The sequence below is a fragment of the Hyaena hyaena genome, unplaced genomic scaffold (assembly GCF_003009895.1).
Source record: "Hyaena hyaena isolate Hyena2069 unplaced genomic scaffold, ASM300989v1 scaffold_241, whole genome shotgun sequence".
Classification (NCBI taxonomy): domain Eukaryota; kingdom Metazoa; phylum Chordata; class Mammalia; order Carnivora; family Hyaenidae; genus Hyaena; species Hyaena hyaena.
In genome coordinates this window covers 988034-1009424 of record NW_024080875.1, presented here as the reverse complement: position 1 = coordinate 1009424, position 21391 = coordinate 988034, and the positions used below count along the sequence as shown (strand labels likewise).

Here is a 21391-nt window from a genome sequence, read left to right as displayed (position 1 = left end):
GTCATGATCTCACTGCTTATGAATTCGAGCTCTGTGTTGGGCTCTGTGCTGACAGCTGGCAGCTCACAGCCTGCTTTGGATTCTGTCTCTCTGCCCCTCTCCCACTCGCCTGCTCATCCGGTCTCTCTCTCAAATATAAACAAACGTTAAAAAATATTTTAATAATGTGATACTACTAAATGGGTAAATAGAGCCTAGTATGTCTATAACTGAGAAAACAAGTCCTGGATATTCGACAAAGTTCTGAAAAAGAAAAATTTTCTAATTCTGACCTTTACAAAAGCCCTAGATTAAAAACACGGGTATAGGGGTACCGATTAAAAACACAGGTATAGGAGTGCCTGGGTGACTCAGTTGGTTAAGTGTCTGAATTTGGCTCAGGTCATGATATCATAGTTTGTGAGTTTGGGCACCACATCGGGCTCTATACTGGCAGTGTGGATCCTGCTTAGGATTCTTGTTCTCTCTCTCTGCCCTTCCCCTGCTTGTGCTCTCTCTCTCTCTCTCTATAAACTTAAAAAAAAAATGGATACATATTTTAAAATTGTATTAATTTTTACCTAAAAATTGGAAGGATAGGCATTCTTATAATCATCTATTTCCCTAATTTTTCATGGTTAAAAACCCTGAAAGTTTTCTGGAGGTATCATAAATTGTCTACCTAATCTCTTGTGTCTATCTCTTTAATAGTGGGATTTCAGACATATGACAGGCTACTAGAAATGTGTGGGATTAGAGGAACTTCCTCAGAATTTCTCAGGTTTCACACAAATGTAGGCCCCTTTCCTACAACTTCTCACAATAGTTCTGTCCTTGAGTTATTATTGTGGAGTTTCTTGGGAAAGCCATTGCCTGCATCAGTTACTGGCCTATTTTCTAGAAATTTACCCAGAGGTCAGCTTGACACTTGTTCTGCTTAACAAGTCAAGTCAATGTGGAGATAGACTAGGTAATGCAGTTTCAAGAGTCCAGAGCAGAATGGTCTTGAGAGGCTTTCTTTAGTTCATTCTATTCTGAAGATCCTTGGATCACCCACCCTAGAATCACCATGAAGTCTGGATTAATTTTGGCTAACAACAGAGGACTTTGCACATCTTTATTAGACTGTTCCTTGCAGTGGAACTGATTGCCTGTGAGGAACCGAAGTTTAATCATTCATCCATTTACTCAACATCTACCCTAGGCTGGTGAAATTGTTGCGACAAAGGTTGTAGAGTCTCTGTGTTTAAGAAAGTCACACCCTAGTGGGAAGACATGAGTGCAATTGACAACAGAGATATACCAGGGATATGGCAAGGTGGAAGAAGAATCACTTATATGAATAGTTTACTGGGCATTCTCCTAATTCAGATCCTCCCTCCTCCTGCAGGATTATCCTGGGTGTTTCAGGGATAGTAGAGAAATTGCATTTTGGGAGCTGCCTGGAATGACTTATCCATAAGGTGGTGAGGCCTTTCTAATTTTAGGAATGATGCCAGGTCTACCATTGTACCCTGAGGGCTCCATGTGACAATATTGCCACCCACTGGTGATGAAGAGTCTCTGTGGGCCTTGACCTGGTCCCTGAACCAGGATGGTGCCAGTTCTGCTGGAAGGAATTAAAAGCCAGTCTGGAAGTCTTGGCAGGACAGAAACAAGTTTAAAGTCACTGATAAATGGCATTGAAACAAAAGTAATTTCATACAACTGATCATATATATTATGTGACACACTGTATACATACTTGGAGGCAATGTAGAAAAACTGTAAGGGCACAGACCCAACTTCCAGAGTTTGAACCCTGGCACTGCCGCTTACCTGCTGGCTCTGTGACCTTGGGTGGATTGCTTAACCTCTCTGTTCCTATTCTTCCCATGTCAAATGGGATAAGAATACTAATTACCTGGTAGGACTGTTTGGAGAGCTAAATGAGTTAATCCATATAAAGGTGCTTAGAGCAACACCTGCATAGAGTAAGCATTCAGACCGTGTCAATTATTATTAATATTACTTCTTTGGTGTAGATAGGACTCTCTGTCTTTTTTGTCCTTAATGACACCTTATGCATTGCTGAGCAGGCTACAGAGATCTTGTGAGCTAAAACATTTTGCTGTTTCTGTTGTTTTTTCCTCCAGTCCCTCAGGGTGTATTGGCTGAAGATTTTAAGAATTTTTTAAAAGTACCAGTCATATGGGAGGAGGAAAAAGAGTTTCTTTTTAACATTTTAAAGAGAAAAATAGCTCCAAGCTTTCTGCATATGCCAGCTGAGAGAATAAGTACTCAAAGCAACTTTTCATGCCCTGGGAGTGGAAAAAGAGATTTCATTCTGTGCGGAGAAGTCTTGCAACAATATTATCTCAAGGGTAAATATCTGGCCATAATCAGACCTTTCTTAATAACTGGACTTGTGACGTAGCACATGTTGTGTTTCTTTGAATCTCAGCAGCACTGTGTTCCTCGGGATGCTTCTCCTGACCTGTGAATGCTATTCCACAGTTGGCATCTCTACTAGACCTGGGGGGGGGGGGGGGTGTTGGAAATGGAATTTGCTATTTTAAGAAGCATGTCTGTGTTGAACTTCAGTAATGATGCCTCTCTAGAATGTATTTTCATAGAAGGAACCTTCATTTTAATAATACTAATTCTTTTTTCTTCCTTAAATAGTTTATTGTCAAGTTGGTTTACATATAACACCCAGTGCTCATCCCAACAAGTGCCCTCCTCCATGCCCATCACCCACCTATCCCCCTCCCCCACCCGCCTTGGTCCTCAGTTTGTTCTCATCATTTAATAATACTAATTCTTAAGAAGTGAGATCTCAATTTTCAGTGCATAGTACTTTGAGTACATGTGCAATAAATGGATGGATTGAGTGCGTTAGCATGCATTTTCAATTGGTTTCCTCAGCCATTGGAGTCTTGTGGACATCTTGATGTTAAAATATTTTGTCAATAAATTCTCTGGCAATTAGGAAGGTATAAATTTTAAATGAATTTTATGGACTGTGCTAGCTTAGTTGGCCTTTGGAAATTGCAAAGGAAGCCAAATGTTGTTTCAACCACCCTTCCTCCAATCTCCCTAACTCTTTCCTGGATCAGATATACCACTCAACCTACCTTTTTCATTTTCAAAAAAAATGGAAGGAGTCTACATCAACTATTTGTCATTTTACCCGGGGACTCTGGGAGGTGAGGAATAGAGTAAAAAGGCAGGGCTTGTTATCTGGAAGAAGACACTACCACTGTCTTCCAATACTGGAAAACTGGAAGAGGATTTATATTTGTTTTCTGTAGATGCAGAGGGAGAACGAGTGGTGGGTCGTTCCCGGTTGGGTAGAAATTAAACTAATTGAGACTTTAAATAACTAGAGCTATTCAAAACTATAAGAGCTTATCTTGCAAGCTAGTGTGCTTCTAATCACTCCCCATGTTTAAGTGGGCTCCAAGCAATATAGCTCGGGATGCTGTTGATTAGATACCTGTGCTGAATAGAAGGGTGACCTCTATGGTTCCTTTCATGATTGAGGTTCTATATGTCTTTCTTACATCTGTGGAGAGCCAAATAACAAATCACCTATTGTTGATGCATAATGACTACTGAGCTGGAAAGGGTTTGGAGAAGGAAGTCTTCCTTGGGTCTTCTAAAAGACATCTTCCAAGTGGCCCTCTACTGTGGCCATGTAAAATATGTTCCTGGTGCCTTGATCTTCTGAAAACAGTTTAAGAAAACAAATTTAGTTTGGTCCTGTGTCAGAGATTGAACAAGTCCGTCACTCTGTAGTCCCTTTGCTTTGCGTTGCTCCTGGAGCCTTGTTGCAGACACATGCTGTCATCTGGCCTTCCATGGCTGTCCTTGTTGTTGTCCTGACTTTGCTTTTTGCCTCTTTATCAATCATTAATTCCCAGACTGGATATGAACTCTTACTTATTTAAATTTTCTTTAAATTTGCACTGACCCTGAAAATGTCTATACCTGCTTTCTGCCCATAGTCACAGACTGACAGTAAGTTCCTGAACAGCTGTCTCATGTGTTTTGAAAGATGTCTATGCTTTCTATATGGTTTCACTGCTATGTTATAAAAGGCAGAGAATAAAGCCAAACCTAGTGAATAATCACTCTTCATATGATTGGACTAGAATTTTGGCAGTATAGTTTTGCCTTTATTACAGGAAAAAAACCTCTAACATTAGATAGTAGAAGCTGGAATAGTGTTGGATATATTGTAGATATTTGATAATTATGTGTTTATTGATTGCATTAGCATATTCTTTTCTTTCTTTAAATTTTTTTTTAATGTTTATTTATTCTTGAGAGAGAGACAGAGTGTGAGTGGGGGAGAGACAGAGAGAGAGGGAGACACAGAATCTGAGGCAGGCTCCAGGCTCTGAGCTGTCTGCACAGAGCCCAACACGGGGTCTGAACCCACGAACCATGAGATTGTGACCTGAGCCGAAGTCAGACACTTAACCAACTGAGCCACCCAGGTGCCCCAGCATATTCTTTTCCAATTGGCAAGTTGAAGAGAGTGGATATAAGAATTGAAGTCTCATTTTTCATAATTCTTGGGATGAGAGTTAGGAAAAGTGGTGGAAGAAGGAGTCTTCTGCTCCTTTAAACAATTTTAGAAGGCTTTCCCCTATGATTTTAAGTGGAGTTGAATTAACAGCTTCCATCAACTATCATATATTATGGATATATGCTTAAAGTAAGGCTGGTTTACGCTGGATTATCAGAGTTTTACACATTTAATATTATGAGATCTAAGTAGCAGTTCTGAGTAGCAACAGAAATGACTTCTCAGTAACTAAGAGATTTGACTTCCCATTTAAATCTGAGTCTCATAAACAATCTTCTTTTTGAACAATGAGCATATTAGCCAAGAGTGTTACTGTGAACCTATCTGGGTTCAGCTGCCTGTTTTGTAAAATGAGAGATTGACTATATCCCTGGATCTCAACACTGGCTAAACATTAGAGTCACCTCAGGAGCTTAAAAAAATTGATGTCCAAATGCTATCCCCAGATATTTTGATTCAACTGATCTATGATTTTGTGTTATTTTATTTATAATATTCTAATGCTTTATAAAAATTAAAGAAATACAGATAAAAAGAAGAAAATACATCCTCAGAGATAATCACTGTTAAGCTATCGATGTGTTGTATGTGGTTGATTTATGTGGCACAATGGGTTTCCTTCCCACCTCTTCCTTCCTGGAGCCTCTGTTCCTCTACCAGCCTGTATAATGTAATGAGGGAGTATGGAGAAACACTAGCAGGAGCAGAAGGATCTGGTTGCTTCAGAATGAGCACTTGTGAGCCTCTGCTCTTTCCATCTTCTCCTTCAAAATCTCAACTGTCTCTTGCTCCTCATTCTGCACTCAAAATGGGTATGACTGAAAATGAGTGGTAACCCAACTCACAGGCTATATAAATAAGAAAGCAGGTTCCTGAGGAGCAAGCAAAGCAAAAAACTGTGAGGCCAGGAGGCAAAAAAACCCAGAAGGGACAAAGTCCTAGAAGGTATTACAGCACCCTGAGGTACTAAGCCTCAGAGATTAGGACAGTGACTTCACGCCTGTGGCTGCTGGCAGGACAGAACTAGCTAATCAAGCTAGCGATGCAAATCGTTAATCTCTCACACTGTGATCTTCCCATGGTTGGAATACAAACAATGATAGAACCTGAAAAAAATGACTAAAAGATTTTCTAAGATAGTGTGAGTTTGGCTAACAGTAGGCACGTTTTGTTGTTTATTTACTAAGTGAATCTCTGTCTCCCCCTCCCCACCCCAATTTCCCCTTCTGCAATAAGGGACCAGGTCAAGGGTCTATTTTAAGAGGTCTATATTAAGAGGATCTAACAACTGGCTTATCAGAGCCTCTATCAGAATGGAAGCAGGCCTAACAGCTGCAGTGGGATCTATAACTTTTCAGCTGCTAAATTGTGGGTAATGTGTATATGTTCCTGGGGAATAACTGGTACAGAGGGATGGATGGTCCCTATTGATCAGAGGGTATAGAGATATTTTAATATTGTAAAAATCAATGACTAACAGTTCTGAGCATAGTGCTGCAGTTACACGTATCTATTTATTCATTACAAATTGAGATTATGCTATACATGTAATTTTTATTTTTGCCCATTTTCATTTAATATTGATCATAACTGTTTTCCCATGTACTAAGGTTAAGATTTTAAAATGTTACTTATATAATGTGGCATAAATCCCATTGACTGAACTCAGCATAATTATTTTGATCCTTTTCTTATTATAGGACATTTAAATTATTTTCTTTTTGGAGAATCCTAAGTTTTGTAGCTATTCTAAATAATGCCATAATATTCTTGCATATATATCTTTTTCCACATTTTTGCTTATTTTCTGTGGACATATTCCTAGAAGTGAACATGGGAGTCAATTCATTTGACTCTATTAAACTGACCTCCAGAAAGGTTAAACCAACATACTCTCTGCAAGCAGGGCTTGAGAGCACACCACTTCATCTTTCCTAATGATAGTGTACGTTATTATTTTTTAAAAATGAATATTGACGTGAAATATGGAAAATAATATATAATTTTCAATGGCAATTTGTTTTTCCTGAGAGAAAAGTTTTTTTTGATATGTTTATGGTCACTTTATGAATTATTTAACGGTGTCCTTAAATCTTATTATTTAAAGACATTTATCTTTATCTAATTAATTTGCAATATATTTATATAGAGTAAGGACACTAGCTTTTCACCTTTTATCTATGCTTCAGTTTTCCCTGTTTGCCACTTAAGTTCTCAGGTGCTTTGTTGGTTTTTGAAAAATACATCTTCAAAATTCATGGATATTGGGGCGCCTGGGTGGCTTGGTCGGTTGGGCGTCCGACTTTCGCTTGGGTCATGATCTCGCGGTTCGTGGGTTCGAGCCCCGCGTCGGGCTCTGTGCTGACTGCCGGCTCGGAGCCTGGAGCCTGTTTCGGTCTGTGACTCCCTCTCTCTCTGACCCTCCCCTGCTCACGCTGTCTCTCTCTCTCCTAGAAATAAATAAAAAAAAAACAAAACAAAAAAAAAATTCATGGATATTGCATTTTAAAAATTAATTTCATCGCTTTCATGATTCAAGAGGTCAGAAGTTGTGGGACCTTAGACTTATTTATATGTTAACAGTTAACACTTAACTATAATTAATATGGAATTTATAAACCTTATTTATTTTTTTTTTAAAGCAATGGGACTGTTATTTTATTTTATTTTATTTATTTATTTATTTTTATTTATTTCTAGGAGAGAGAGAGAGAGAGACAGCGCGAGCAGGGGAGGGTCAGAGAGAGAGGGAGTCACAGACTGAAACAGGCTCCAGGCTCTGAGCTGGCAGTCAGCACAGAGCCCGACGCGGGGCTCGAACCCACGAACCGCGAGATCATGACCTAAGCGAAAGTCGGACGCTCAACCGACTAAGCCACCCAGGCGCCCCTATAAACCTTATTTTTATATGCTACAATGTTTTTCCCAAATAGTCAATTATTGGATAATTTTCCATTTCCTTGCTAATTTGTAATGGCAACCTTATCGTATACTAAATCCTTATTGGCTCCTTACAGGAGGCTCTTCCTACCTTCCTTTCACTGGAACTGTGGCTTGGAAAGCAGGACCTCAGAACTGCCTTCTCTGCAGTGGTGCACACATGGACTTGGGGAGATAGCCAAAGTGCACCTCAGGCACATTCCATAGAGTCCTGTGGTCGGTTTGTAGCCAAGGTTCTTAGATTTTTTTTATGTTTCTAGCAGAGTTTTGAATTCTAGAATTTTTGGTAGCTTATTGGAAGGAATTGAAAAACTTAGAACAACTGTAGAGTTAGTGAAAACTATTATACGATCACTTCTACAGCACAACGATGTCTCCAGTTACTATGACAGTATCCACTGTCACTGTGCTCTTCATGTCTCTGTCACTGTCTGAAGAACAATCATAATGATAGTTAATAGCAACATCATGCTTATTATGCACCAGGCACTGTACTAAAACCTTTCTGTAAATCAGTTAATTTAATTTTCACCGTATGAACTACGTACTACAAATTATTCCCGTTTTACAGATGGAGAAACCAAGGCATAGGGCAGGAAAGGTATTTACCCAAAGTCACATAGGTAGCTGGTGAAACTCAGAAAAGGCTTCAGACTGTCAGGCCTCAGATTCCACCCTCTGACCCATGTGCACTATTGTATATAACTGTCCTTTTACACTTAGGAGGCAAAGCTCTCACATATTTGAGTGAACTTGTGACCTTTCTTTGGTGCTGGATGGTCATTCCACATCCCATTCTCTCTAACAGAGCCTGTGCCTGGCTCTCCACTCTGCTACACAAGCTGTGTGGCTCAGCATTCTGCCTGACAGATATCACCCTTCTGGAGTTTATATTCATTTGTAGCAAAAATACAACTTACACATTTGCTGAAAATTGGAAATGTTATCTATAAAGAGTTGTTTGTACACCAGGGAGAGAACTAAAGTTAGTGGCAATAGTGTAAAGATTTAAAGTGAGGTTGACTGAATTTTTTAAATGTATTAAGATAAATATGACAAAGGAACAAATAATTCTCATAGTGAAACACAGAAAAGTGACGGAAAGTTGTCTAATTTATTTTCTTTTTTTAGAAACATTTAATTTTTAAGTAGTCTCTACACTCAACATGGGGCTCAAACTTACAACCCCAAGATCAAGAGTTGGATGCTCTGTCAACTGGACCAGCCAGGTACCGCCCTAATTTATTTTTTAAGGCCAGCATAAACTTGTAAAACACACACACACACACACACACACACACATACACACAGAGGTACCTACAGAATAATTTAATTTGTGAGTACATAATTCTAGGTTTTAAATTCTACCAAATCAAATTCAACTGGATATTTAAAGAATAATACACCACGATCAGTTTATCACTTATAAAGATGTTTTGATTTTTGTTGTCAATTAATAAAATGTATCACACCACTAGAACAAAAAGGAAATACATGATAATGTGAGGAAAGAATAGAAAGGCATTCGATAAAATTTGATATCTGTTGCTAAAAAAATGCTTAATATCTAAGAGTAAAACTTTACATTCTAAATTAAGTACATTTATTTTGAATCAACTCCAAATCTCACAACAGAGAAGAAAGAAGACAAATTTTACCTAATGCAAAAAGTATGAAACAAAAAAAGATACAATAGTCACAAAGGGAGAACAAAATAATCATAATTTTAGTAGTAGCTAACTTTTACAAATGACTAATGTTCCATGTATTGTTCTAAGAGTTTCTTTTTTTAAAAAATATTTAAATGTTTATTTAATTTTGAGAGAGAGACTGAGAGAGAATGAGTGAGGGAGGGAGGGGCAGGGAGAAAGAGAGACAGAATCCAAAGCAGGCTCCAGGCTCTGAGCTGTCAGTACAGAGTGTGACGCGGTGCTAAAACCATGAACTGCAAGATCATGAGCTGAGCTGAGGTCAGACGCTTAACCGACTGAGCCACCCAGGCACCCCTACTGTCCTAAGAGTTTCATTTGAATTCAGCTATTTATTTGCTTCAACAATTCTATGAAGGAGATAGTATCTTTATCCCAATTTACAGATGAGGAAATTGAAGCATAGAGAAGTTTAATAATTTCCCCACAGTTGCAAAGGTGTTAAGTGGCAGAGCAGGATTTGAAAACAGTCCATCATGTTTCATCCTCTGCACAGGATGGCACAAGAAAATTAACGACACAACAACAGAAGTAATAAGTTGATTAAGTACGTCCGATTTTAAAATAAATACATAGCTAGTTATTTGTAATAATATAACCAGGAAAATCACTCCTCCTTACACTGAAAATAACTCATTACACTGAAAACAAAAAGTGCCCAGGAGTAAATATTCAGAAGCTAATTGAGGGAAACTATAGAATTTTGTTGAGTGATATAACAGAAGAGTTGAATTGATGGAGATACATGCCATATTCCCAGAAAGGACAATAAATAGTATAATAAATTTTAATTATTACACAGATTCATTTGTAAGTTTAAAGTCATTTCAGTAAAAGTTTCAATAGTTTTTTGGGGATACCTGGGTGTCTCAGTCAGTTAAGCATCCAACTCTTAGTTTCGGTTCAGGTCATGATCTTACGGCTTTGTGGGTTTGAGCCCCGCATCAGGCTCTGTGCTGGTAGTGTGGCAGTCTGCTTGGGATTCTCTTTCTCTCTCTCTCTCTAAGCCCCTCCCCCAATTGTACTGTCTCTGTCTCTCTCAAAATAAATAAATAAACTCCAAAATTTTTTTTTAAAGTTTCAATAGGTTTTTAGAGGGTGGGTTCAGGGAAATACTACTACTTTTCATTTGTGAAAACAAATGGATTAAGTTTATGCTTTAAAGAAGAAAAAAAAAATACCTTTAACTATTTGCTTATGTATACATAGACTCTCTCTGGAAGAATACATAAGAAACTGCTTACATTGATTTGCTTCCAGCAAGGCAAATTGGATGGCTAAAGAGTTTGGCAGGGGTGGGAGATAACTCACTGGATATTGTTTTACACCTTGAACATGTATGAATGTAATATTTCCAAATGCAAAAACAATAAAAGACACAAAGGAGCACCTGGGTGGCTCAGTCAGTTAAGTGTCCAACTCTCGATTATGGCTCATGTCATGATCTCACGGTTCATGAGATCCAGCCCTGCATCTGGCTGTGTGCTGACAACAGGGAGCCAGCTTGCGATTCTCTCTATCCCACTCTCCCTGCCCCCAGCTCTCTCAATAAATAAATAAATAAATATTTTTTAAAAGGCAACAAAAAATGAGTAAGAATATCCAATAAAATTGAAAAAAAGAAGAATACCAAGGGAATTTTGCTGTATCATAGGGCAAAACATTATGAAACTATTGAATTAAACAAATGAAGCTCTGCCTCAAAACCAGATAGATTTTCTAGAACCACGCAGAAAGCCCAGAAAATGCCTGGCACCAGCATGAGTGAAAGCTGAAAGGCTTTTGAGCAAAGAGAAGAGTTTTATCTGGAAGGCAAGTCTTAGAGATATAACACCAGAAACAGAGGACAGGGAAAGTAGAAGTATTCCAAGTTATGTGAGCTTTCCTGGAGAATTCATTTCCTTCTTGGTTTTTCTGCCCAAGAAAATCCTGTCTCTTCCAGTTTCCACAAAAAACAGTGGTGCTATGCCACATATTCATTACCAAGGAGTAGTCAACCTGAAGGGTAAGATGTTCTCTTGACCTGGGAAGACCAGTTGTCCATGTGATCTTATGTGAGTCATCTATCAAGAACCATTAGCACTCACAGAGTGATTACTCTGGGCCATGCATAGTTCCACTTGCTTTGTATGTATTACTTCATTAAATCTTTATAACAATCCTTGTAATCATCTTTATAACAGTCCTATAACTAACACTAGCACTCACTGAATGATTACTGTGAGCTAGGCATGGTTGGAGGTGCTTTGTACAGATTCATTAATTCAATCTATATAGGTAATCCTCTGTAGTAGCTTCATCTTAGTTTATAAGACAGGAAAGTGAGCTGTAGAGATGTTAAACAGCTGGGTCACACAGTAAGTGGTGGCAATGGCCTTGAACTGTTCAGTTTGGCTCCAATGGCCATTAATAACTGTAATAATAATAACTGTATCCCCATCAATACCTCTATGTCTCAGTCTTCATATACAAAAAGTGAAGGAGTTAGATTACACACTCACTGAGGTTCCAAAAGTACTACTATTCTCAGCCAAAACACTTCCAGGATCCATCCTGGAATTGGTTTCTGCTCTGACTACCTGAAACCAGATGCCTGTGAGCTTATCTCTACTCCTCTCTATATTCGGGGGTCAGGCTGAATTAGCCAACTTGTGGCCAAAACTCTAGAACACCATTTTTGAATAGCACTAAGTAATCAGAAGGATAAAAGTGTTAATTCAGATGAATTTCAGGTGTCCCTTTCACATTTCTTAAAAATAAGATTTTTTTTTTTTTTAAACAGCAGACTGGGGGCACCCGGGTGGTTCAGTCAAGCGTCCAACTCTTGATTTCGGTTCAGGTCATGATCTCATGGTTACTGAGATCTGAGCTCTGCGTTGACAATATGAAGCCTGTTTGGGAGTCTCTCTCTTTCTACCACTCTTCCTCCCCCTCCTCTGCTCTCTCAAAATAAATAATAAACTTAAAAAAAATAAAACCAGAGACTTTCTTTTTTTTTTTTAAATTTTTTAATGTTTTATTTATTTCTAGGAGAGAGAGAGAGAGAGAGACAGCGTGAGCAGGGGAGGGTCAGAGAGAGAGGGAGTCACAGACTCTGAAACAGGCTCCAGGCTCTGAGCTGGCAGTCAGCACAGAGCCCGACGCGGGGCTCGAACCCACGAACCACGAGATCATGACCTAAGCGAAAGTCGGACGCTTAATCGACTAAGCCACCCAGGCGCCCCAAAACCAGAGACTTTCTTTTGATTTACTGTGGTAAGTTAGAGAACAAAGAAATGGTCTCAAGGTTATTATCATAGCATAGGATAGCAATGTTAAAATAATTCTTTTTTTCTTTTTGTCAAATGCTGTTTATGTGTCACTTGTTTATAGGGCTGGTCTCCCTGAACTGTCTTTTGGAGAAACATCAACAGGTTGCTGCATGTAATAAATGTGCTGAATAGGGAATATGATAAAGAACCTGGCTTCTGAGGCTTCTGTGATGGAACCCAAGCCCTGACTTTGCAGATACCCAGCTGCTATCACATTAGGTCACATTCTGGTGTAACCCCAACCTTTTAGCCACTGACCCCTCCTCCTAGGATGCTGGTGCCCTTCTCTCCTCCAAAGGAAGGCTGCCATGGAGACTGGTCTATTACTGTCCTGGAAGAGGTCAGGCTGTCACAGAGAGTAAATCCCACCGGGCCGAGTTCATTGCAACTGGAAGTTCAGGCTGGAGAGCCACCTCAGTGGCTGTCAGCTCCCAGCAGCCCTGCTTGAGGGGCCATTACCTTTCTTTTCCTTCTTGTGGTAGGAGTCACAAAAGGGTAGATGGGGTTGGTTATCAGAACCCACAAAGTATAACTTCACAGTGAAGGGGAGCGTGAGGAAGGCTTGGATGTCAGAAGCTAGAGTTTTGCCCTTGTCCTGTGTGGCCTTAGACAAGTCATGTGACCTCAGACAGACTAGAGATAGAACATATCTCATAGGCTGTGTTGAGGATCAAGTGACATAATAGGAGTGACAAGTTTAGCACAGTGCCTGGCATGTGGGAGCTGGTTAATAAACCAGTTACTGCTCTTCTTCTGATTAGGGATACTGGTTAATATTCTTGGCCTGATCTCCTCTATCTCCCTTTGAAATCTACTCCCCAGCCCTGGCATGGAGGGAGTTACTATGAGTCCATCTTGGTGGCTGAGAAGCTGGGGACAGGCTGGGCTCACATACTGAAGAACAGAGACGTTTGCTAGTGATATAACACTCGTATACACTTTCTATGCTCAAATCCTTTTTGTATTGCTTGACTATTTTGAAAAAGGTGGTATTAATTTTACAATAAGAAAAAAACAGTATGTTAAAAAAACATTGTAAGAACTGGTTGATATCTAATAATGCAACACGGTTCACCTCAAATTACCATTTGAAAAGACTTAAATGATATTGTGATAACCTGAGATGAAGACATCACCCACGTGGTACTCTAGCTGGGAATGCACATAGTCTAAATCTAGTCATGAAGGAGCAACAGACAAACCCGAAAGGAGGAACTCGGTATTAAAAGAGACAGAGAGAGACTGTAATTTCAAAATGTCAGTGCCATAAAAGACATAGAAAGTGTGCAGAAACATTCCAGAAGAAAGGAGAATAAAGATATATGACAACTAAATATAATATCTCATCCTAGACTGGATCAAGTACTGGCATAAATGCGATGGAAGATGTTACTAGCTCACTAGACTAAATCAGAATGCAGACAGATTAGGTAAAAGTACACACACACACACACATGCATATATAAACATATACACATTGAGTCTCAGAATCAGCAAACATTTTGCACTGACTGATTGACAGGCTTCCTTCCTGATAGTTACTAGTGCTAAACGTGACTCGTGTTTCGATGGGGTCTTTCTGCAAGATGGGATATATCCCTAGTCATCTTTTACACCAGTCTTGCATGTAAGACCCTCTAGACCCTCTTCTCACCTTGTTTCATATTTGGGGATGGGTAATATGTTTGTTTCATATTTGTTGGGTAATAAAAATAGTAAATAAAATAGTAAATAAAAATGTTTAGTAAATTTTCTCTCAGATTCCACTAAAATATCCTTGCATCCAAATAGTTGCATCAAAGAGAAAATACTGAATATCATTACCCAACACAGTTGCTTAATAATTGCTAAGGAAATGTGGAGTTAATGGACAGAGATGGTAGGAAAAGCTCAATGTGGTGACCCAGCTGACTTTCGGACTAGCTGCCGAAAACAGAGTTTGCCTCCTGAAGTTGATCTGGCTAAGCTGTGGGGCATCAACATCAGCGTTGATGCAGGAGACCTGAGGGACCAGTGTATCTTCATTCCCCCTGGCTCCCACTCCTGGATCCTCCCTCTTGGGATGTATACTAGGGCAAAGAGGCCCCATTCTCCAGGACAGTAGGGCTGTCCTGTGGTAGAGAATACTGACAAGGATACCACTCTCCTAATCCCCAACCCACTGAATCACTTGCATTTTTGTGGCTCTCTAAGGCTGTGAATGGTAATTGTTTGGGTAAGATTAGTCAAGGGCTCCCCTCTCGCTAGGCTCACAAGAGGAGCCAGGAGTGAATGGGTCTGTCACAACATTTCCCAGGAGCTGGATGACTGAGGAAGTTTCCTGTGCCAAATAGACAGCAACGAGGCAGAGAAGGGTGAGGGGCAGGCCTCCAGAAAATTTGGTCTTGAGTGGGCAATAAGGCCGGAAAAAGAATTCTCTCATCTCTTTTTCCCTCTGCTCCTCTTTCTGCACCAAATAAGGGAGAAGGCTAAGCATTTCCCAGAGGCAACAGTAGTCTGCTTCTAAGCCTGTGGATTGGTGATTTGCCAGCTAATCTTCCTTTATCTGGATGATTAATCTGAAAATTAATCACAGAATTCTCCTCAGTGTTCCTGGGTTTCATTCTAGGTACCCACTTAGGTGTTTGGCCCTAAGATCATCAATTGAGCCCAAATCATCCCCTCTCTGTCTTGTCTCCTTTGCCTGCCTTTCTCTGCTCTTTTCCCAAACCTCTTTAAAAATGTGCTTATTCTTCCTTTGGAAGCATCTGGTTGTCATGCAGAATTTTCATTTTTGCTTTTTCAGCAAAGTGCAAATTTGTTACATTCTAAATTCCTTATGTTTAGTGCTCCCATTTTGGATGAAATGTTGGAAATTAAAGCCCTCACATCTGTGTGTGGGAGCTTTAAAAATCCACAACATAGTGGAAGAACAGCTTGATTGTTAAAATACACACTTCATTAATTTGAATTTTTAAAGTTTATTTACTTATTTTGAGAGAGAGAGCACATAAGCTGGGAAGGGGCAGAGAGAGAGAGGGAGAGAGAGAGAATCCCCGGCAGGATCCACACTGTCAGTGCAGAGCCCAATGTGGGGCTGGAACCCATGAACTGTGAGATCATGACCTGAGCTGAAGTCAAGAGCCAGATGCTTAACTGACTAAGCCACCTAGGTGCCCCATTAATTTGAATTTTCACTAATCTCTTACTTTTTCATTAAAATTTATGGTTTCTGAAGGAAGATTACTGTTGTAGATAAAACATGGGTTTTGAAGTCAAGCAGCTTGAATCTCAGCATTGCCATTTCATAGATGGTAACCTTGGGTCAGTCATAATGTTTTAAAATTCCCTCACTGGTATAAGGGGGGAATATGAGAGTGAGACAGATGTGAGGATCAAATGAGCTAGTCTATTACAGTCCATGGCACGGAGCCGGCTTTGCTAAGTGGTCAATAGCATTTGTTCTCATCAAATGTAATCCATGTAAAGTGCCTGCACAGAGTCTGCACCAAATAGATGACCTTTCCATCTTGCCTTCCAAAGGCCAAATTTCCCTCTAGCTTCAATAAGAATGGGGTTTTCCAAAACTCCAGTTACAATACTTTTTCTAATGAGGGACCTGAGATTTGATATCTGTTCATGCCATGTAACAGGCTGAATGGTGGCCCTGAAGATACAGCCATGTTGTAAATCCCTGGAGCCTATGTATACCAAAAGGGTGGAGATCACCTTATATGTCAAAAGGTGTGACCATCAAGTTAAAGGATGTTGAGAGTAGAGGTTCACCCTGGATTATGTGGGTACTCCATGCATTGTAACTATGAGAGAGAGGCACAGGGATTTCTGGGACAGACACACACAAAAGAGATGCACACAGAGGACAAGGCAGTGTGAAGACTGGGGCACAGAGTGAGTGGAGGCCACAACCAGCTAGAAGAGGCAAGGAAGGATTCTTCCCTGCAAAGCCCAGAAGGATTAGGTGCCAGCATTCTGATTTCATACTTCTGGCCTCCAGAAGTGTGACACAAAACATTTCTGTTGTTTTAAGCACCCAGTTTATGGTACATCGGCATGTAGCCGTAGGACACTACTGCAGTGATTCAATCTGCACTGGAGGGCTTGGCTCTCCTCTTATTCTTTCAACAACTCTACCAGTAAACAGCCTGCCAGGTGGGCTGCACTCCTCTCAGGTGCCCACAAACACACTGCTCATGACACACATTTCTGTCCAGACCCTGGGCAGGGCGGGGTGTGGGCGAGACCCTTGGGACCACTCAACTAGCTCCCATCCTCTCTGAGGCCTTAAGGTTCCTCTTTTGGGTAGAGCGAACCTTTTCTTTCCACAATTAGAGACAGAGATTAAAATGCAAGTATCTTCCATTATATAATATCTCCACTGCAGTAGAAACCTTTGTGTGCTGTAGTAAATGATTTTACTACAGGTCCTTTGCTGCGTGTGGGCTCTGAGAGGGAACACAGCCAGGAGGAGCATGTGGGACCAGAAACAGTGTTGCTATGGTGAAAGCAAAAAGCACAAAGCTGGAGTGGAGAGCTCTGAAGACCCAGGCTTCCTGCGTCACCATTTCAGAAAACAAGCCAGAAACACGGCTCTCGTTCTCGTGGCCAGTCAGATAACTGGGTGTTGAAGCCGCCCAGCAACCCTGCACATTTCACAGACAAGGAGATTGGTTTGCCCAGGTTCATGCAAATGGGAAGAAAACTGAAACAGAATATGAGCAAGCACCATGTGTCCCTGAGCGCCTGGCATAAGGATGCCTTGATACCTCTACTAAAGAGAAATCTAAAAAATGCCACTGTAGGGATTCCGACTTAACACATCCACATCATTCAAGCCCTGAAGGTCATTCTGTGTCATATTTTTTTCAAGTGCACAATGCTAACCATTCCCTGGGAAACCATAAACCAGAGCTGCTTGAGCCTTACCACCATTCCATAGTAGCTACAGTGGCCAGAGACCACCCATGAACACAAGTTTCTCATTGTTCCATTGTCTGAATAGAGAATACCTGAGTCTCAGGCCCCTATGTTACTCACTAGCTGGGTGTTATTAGTACAAACAGGCCCCATCTTTTCACCTCTCTGTGCTTCACTCTTCCCATCTGAGATGTTAGGGGGATGGGTTGGATGAATTGTTCTCATTCCTTATTGTTCGTGAGATCTTCCTGGGGAGCTTTAGTCAGGCCTCCCTCCACACCAGTTATACTGGAGATCTAGGCATCAGCAATTTCGAAAGCTGTTCATGTGATTCTTATGTGTGGCTGAGTTTGAGAACCGGTGGATTACATGACTTTTGAGATCCTTTCAGGTATCATTTCTTTTCTCAACATCTCCACAGAAAGCCAGTGGCTACTAGAATTTTGATTCCCCAACTATTCAGAATTCATGGAAAGCCCTGGAATAAAGCTCATGTTCAACTTTTGGAGAGAAAATCATTCTGCCGTGGTTTGCCCAACAATACCATATTGGCATTTAAAAGCCATATAATGGTCTAAACTATTATGGCATTTCATGCTTTTAAGGGGGTGGAAAGGTTAATGTGATAATAGAACTACTCAGGTATCATTTAATTAATTATTATGCTAGGAGATTGCTCTAACTGGTACCCTGGAGTTCTGAAAAAAAAAAATTAATGTTTTCTAGTCAACTAGTATTACCTAAGCTCTTGTTTGTTCCGAGGACTGCTAAATTCAAGCTGGAGATAGAGAAGGGAAGAGCCTTTCACATTTGAGGAACTCACAGTCCAAGGTAGCAATTAAAACAGGAATAACAAAAGCAGCCACAATTTTAAAGTACTTATGGCACATTAGGCAATGTGACTGGTGCTCTTTATATATTATTTTATTTTCTCAAAACAACCTTGCTAGGCAAACATTATTTCCTCCATTTTATTGCTGAGGAAAATAAGGCCCAGAGAGGTTAGGTAACTTTCTAAGGTCACACAGCTAAGAAATAGATCTGCCATTCCAACCTATGCTATTTCGACCACACCTTAGCACCTCTAGAAAGAAAGAACTGAAAAATAGAGCTAGAGACGGCAGTGAGAAGGTGAACTTCCATGAGGGAGGGTCAGATGTGGGGTGGAGGAAATGCTATGAACTGCTCACATGAAAGGTGATATAGGAAAATAAATTTGACAAATTAATATGTTAACTAGTTAACTCTGCTTTGGGCTCAGGCCTATAAGGGGACACGACACTGGAACAGAGGAATTCATTATGAAGGGCTACCTTCTCACAGTCAATTCCAGCTTCCTTAGATTAGTCTAAAAAAATAAACTCATTGTGTTCCTCCTTGGATTGCATAGCATAACAATGTCATTTTTTAGCCAGTGTGAGGTCTTTGGATTTAGGCAGACTTTCACTTTTGCTGATGGTCTTCAGTGATGCAAAATGTACCAAGGGGTGGGGTTGGAGGTAGGCACAGCTTTAACAATCACTTTCCCTATGGTGTTCATCATCAAACGCAGTGTGAACCAGCATATTCTGAAGGGACACACACATGCAATTCAAAATGAGTTAAGAAGTGGAGATCTCTCTCCCTTTATATATACAATCGTACATACAGTTACTCAGAGATCCAGAAATAAATCTAGTATTTGAGAAAGCACTGAGCTAAAATAATTCACCCATGAAATCAGATACAGCTTGAAGGGTAGTAAACACACTATGGCCTACAGCAGGAAAAGGGAAAAAGAAAGAAGGAATGACTTTTCTTACTGAGGCTTTTACAAATCACCTTTCATGTTGGAGCCAACACTAGCAAATGACCAAAGGACTTTAGGGTCCTGAAGAATATTCACAGACTACAGAAAGTGGTTTAGATATCAGATATATTTTAAAGATATTCTAAAAAATATTTATTACATTTACAGAGTGGAAATTTCCTGTGCATACAGAGAAAAAGATGCATAATTACACAAAGGTATTATATATGTGTATACAGTTCATACGCAAAATGTATACACACAAACTATGGCTGAATACATGCTTTTCATGAGGATGGGCTGGTTCCAAAGCAAATTTTTCATGTGGAAAATGACCTCCACTCTGTAAATTATGAGTAGGAAAGATATATCCTGTCATTACAAATAACATAGTGATAAGTCACACCACAGCTCCGGCTGAGACATTCTATCAACTATAGTATAAATCTAGGTAACATCTATTCCTAAAAGGAAATAAAAAAGTATTTATGAAATTGTAGCAATGAGATATTGAGTTAATAGTGTGAAAAGAGACATGTGATTTATTCTTTTTATATTAGTTACTATATTTTTTAAAGATTTGAAAAAAAAACTAATGAGAATAAAGAAGATCGTATCTGAAATAGCTGGTTGTGCTTGAAACCCAATTTCTAAAATTTGTAGATAGGAATACTTTAACAAGACAAACAGACCATAAGCTAATTTTTCCCTTCCAAATGCTTATCAAATAAGCGAACATTTAGAACAGGTTTGTTTTCTGTATGAAATCCTCTTTTCATATTATACACACACACACACACACACACACACACACACACACATTACTCTTTTCCCCTTAGAATCACAGAATCCCTACCACTGAACTAAAGATAGGAAGAACCAAAGGAGGTATTAGAGCAGCATTTTTACCTTTTTGCTGATCAAACACAGATGGAGTGCTGAAATCCATGGTTGCCTGTCTCATCATTTACCATCAGAATGGCAAAAAGCATCCAGGTTTCTAGAGAAAAAAAAAAAACACCATTTCACATGTTACAGTCAACACATCAGTCAGATACAGCATCACTCACCAAGACCCCTGTTTGAGAATTAAATGTGCATTACAGCTGCAGGTTGTTGTTGAGGCAAATGATGGAAGTAGGTAAATGTTATTCTTGTGATACCTGCCAGGAAAAGAGTTACTTCTTCTGGCTTCATTCATCAGCTATGCTTGTGCGTAATTATTATACACCTTCCAGCCCCCAGGAAAAAAAACAAAAAAGCTCAAACTCTAAAAAAATATTATTTGCAGGGAGCCACCTGCCTTGAATCTGAGCCAGGAAAACACTGGAGGTCAACGGAGCTTCAGCAGCTGGAATGTTGCTTTAAACCAAAAGAAATCTCAATGGGTGAGTGAGGATTCACAGGGCCAGACGGAGCATGTGCAGAGCTGCCAATGCAGTTGGATTCAGCTGTGTTCTTGGTGGAGTGAGAGCTGCATTTGGGTCATGTGAGCGGAGAGTGCCATCTCAATGGAATAGGATGTAAATAGTGTAGCAGGAAGCTGCTGGCCATGTGCTGTATGGAGTGGTTATCGGCTTTCATAGCTCATCTGCAGTCTCTTTTCGGCTTCGTTCTCCAAATGACAGGGAGGATAAAGGGAAGCAAGTGGCATTTAAGGTGAGATTTCAAGTCTCATATATCCATGACAGTAAAATTAAAACAGTCTGCAATCACAAGGGTGTTCAGTGTAGTATTGTATGTGGTAGAAAAAACCTTGAAAATACCAGAATATACATCATTTGAGGAATAGTTGAATGGCTGTAAATTCATACTCTAGATATAAAAATGTGAGAAAAATCTCTCTATATATTCATCTGGTATGAGGTCTCTAATCCATTATAAAATGAGGAAAAAGGTAATATGTTTCATTTGTTCACATTTTTTTCTTTGTCTTTTTTCTTTTTTTAAATAGTTTGTTGTCAAGTTGGTTTCCATATAACACCCAGTGCTCATCCCAACAAGTGCCCTCCTCCATGCCCATCACCCCCCTTCTCCTCTCCCTGCTCCCCCATCAACCCTCAGTTTGTTCTCAGCATTCAAGAGTCTCTCATGGTTTGCCTCCCTCCCTCTCCCTACTATTTTTCCCCTTCTTCTCCTCTGTGGTCTTCTGTTAAGTTCCTCCTAATCCTCC

The 21391-nt window shown here is 39.9% G+C and overlaps 1 protein-coding gene across 1 annotated transcript in view; it reads right to left on the bottom strand.

Moving 5' to 3' along the window:
- The window catches only part of ANKRD55 (ankyrin repeat domain 55), an 88148-nt gene extending 67963 nt beyond the window's left edge, over nt 1–20185 (bottom strand). The window contains exon 1 of the mRNA XM_039244532.1: nt 20128–20185. Coding sequence (XP_039100463.1) covers nt 20128–20185 — 58 coding nt within the window. The remainder of the gene's footprint in view (nt 1–20127) is intronic.
- Nucleotides 20186–21391: the final 1206 nt, after the last annotated feature.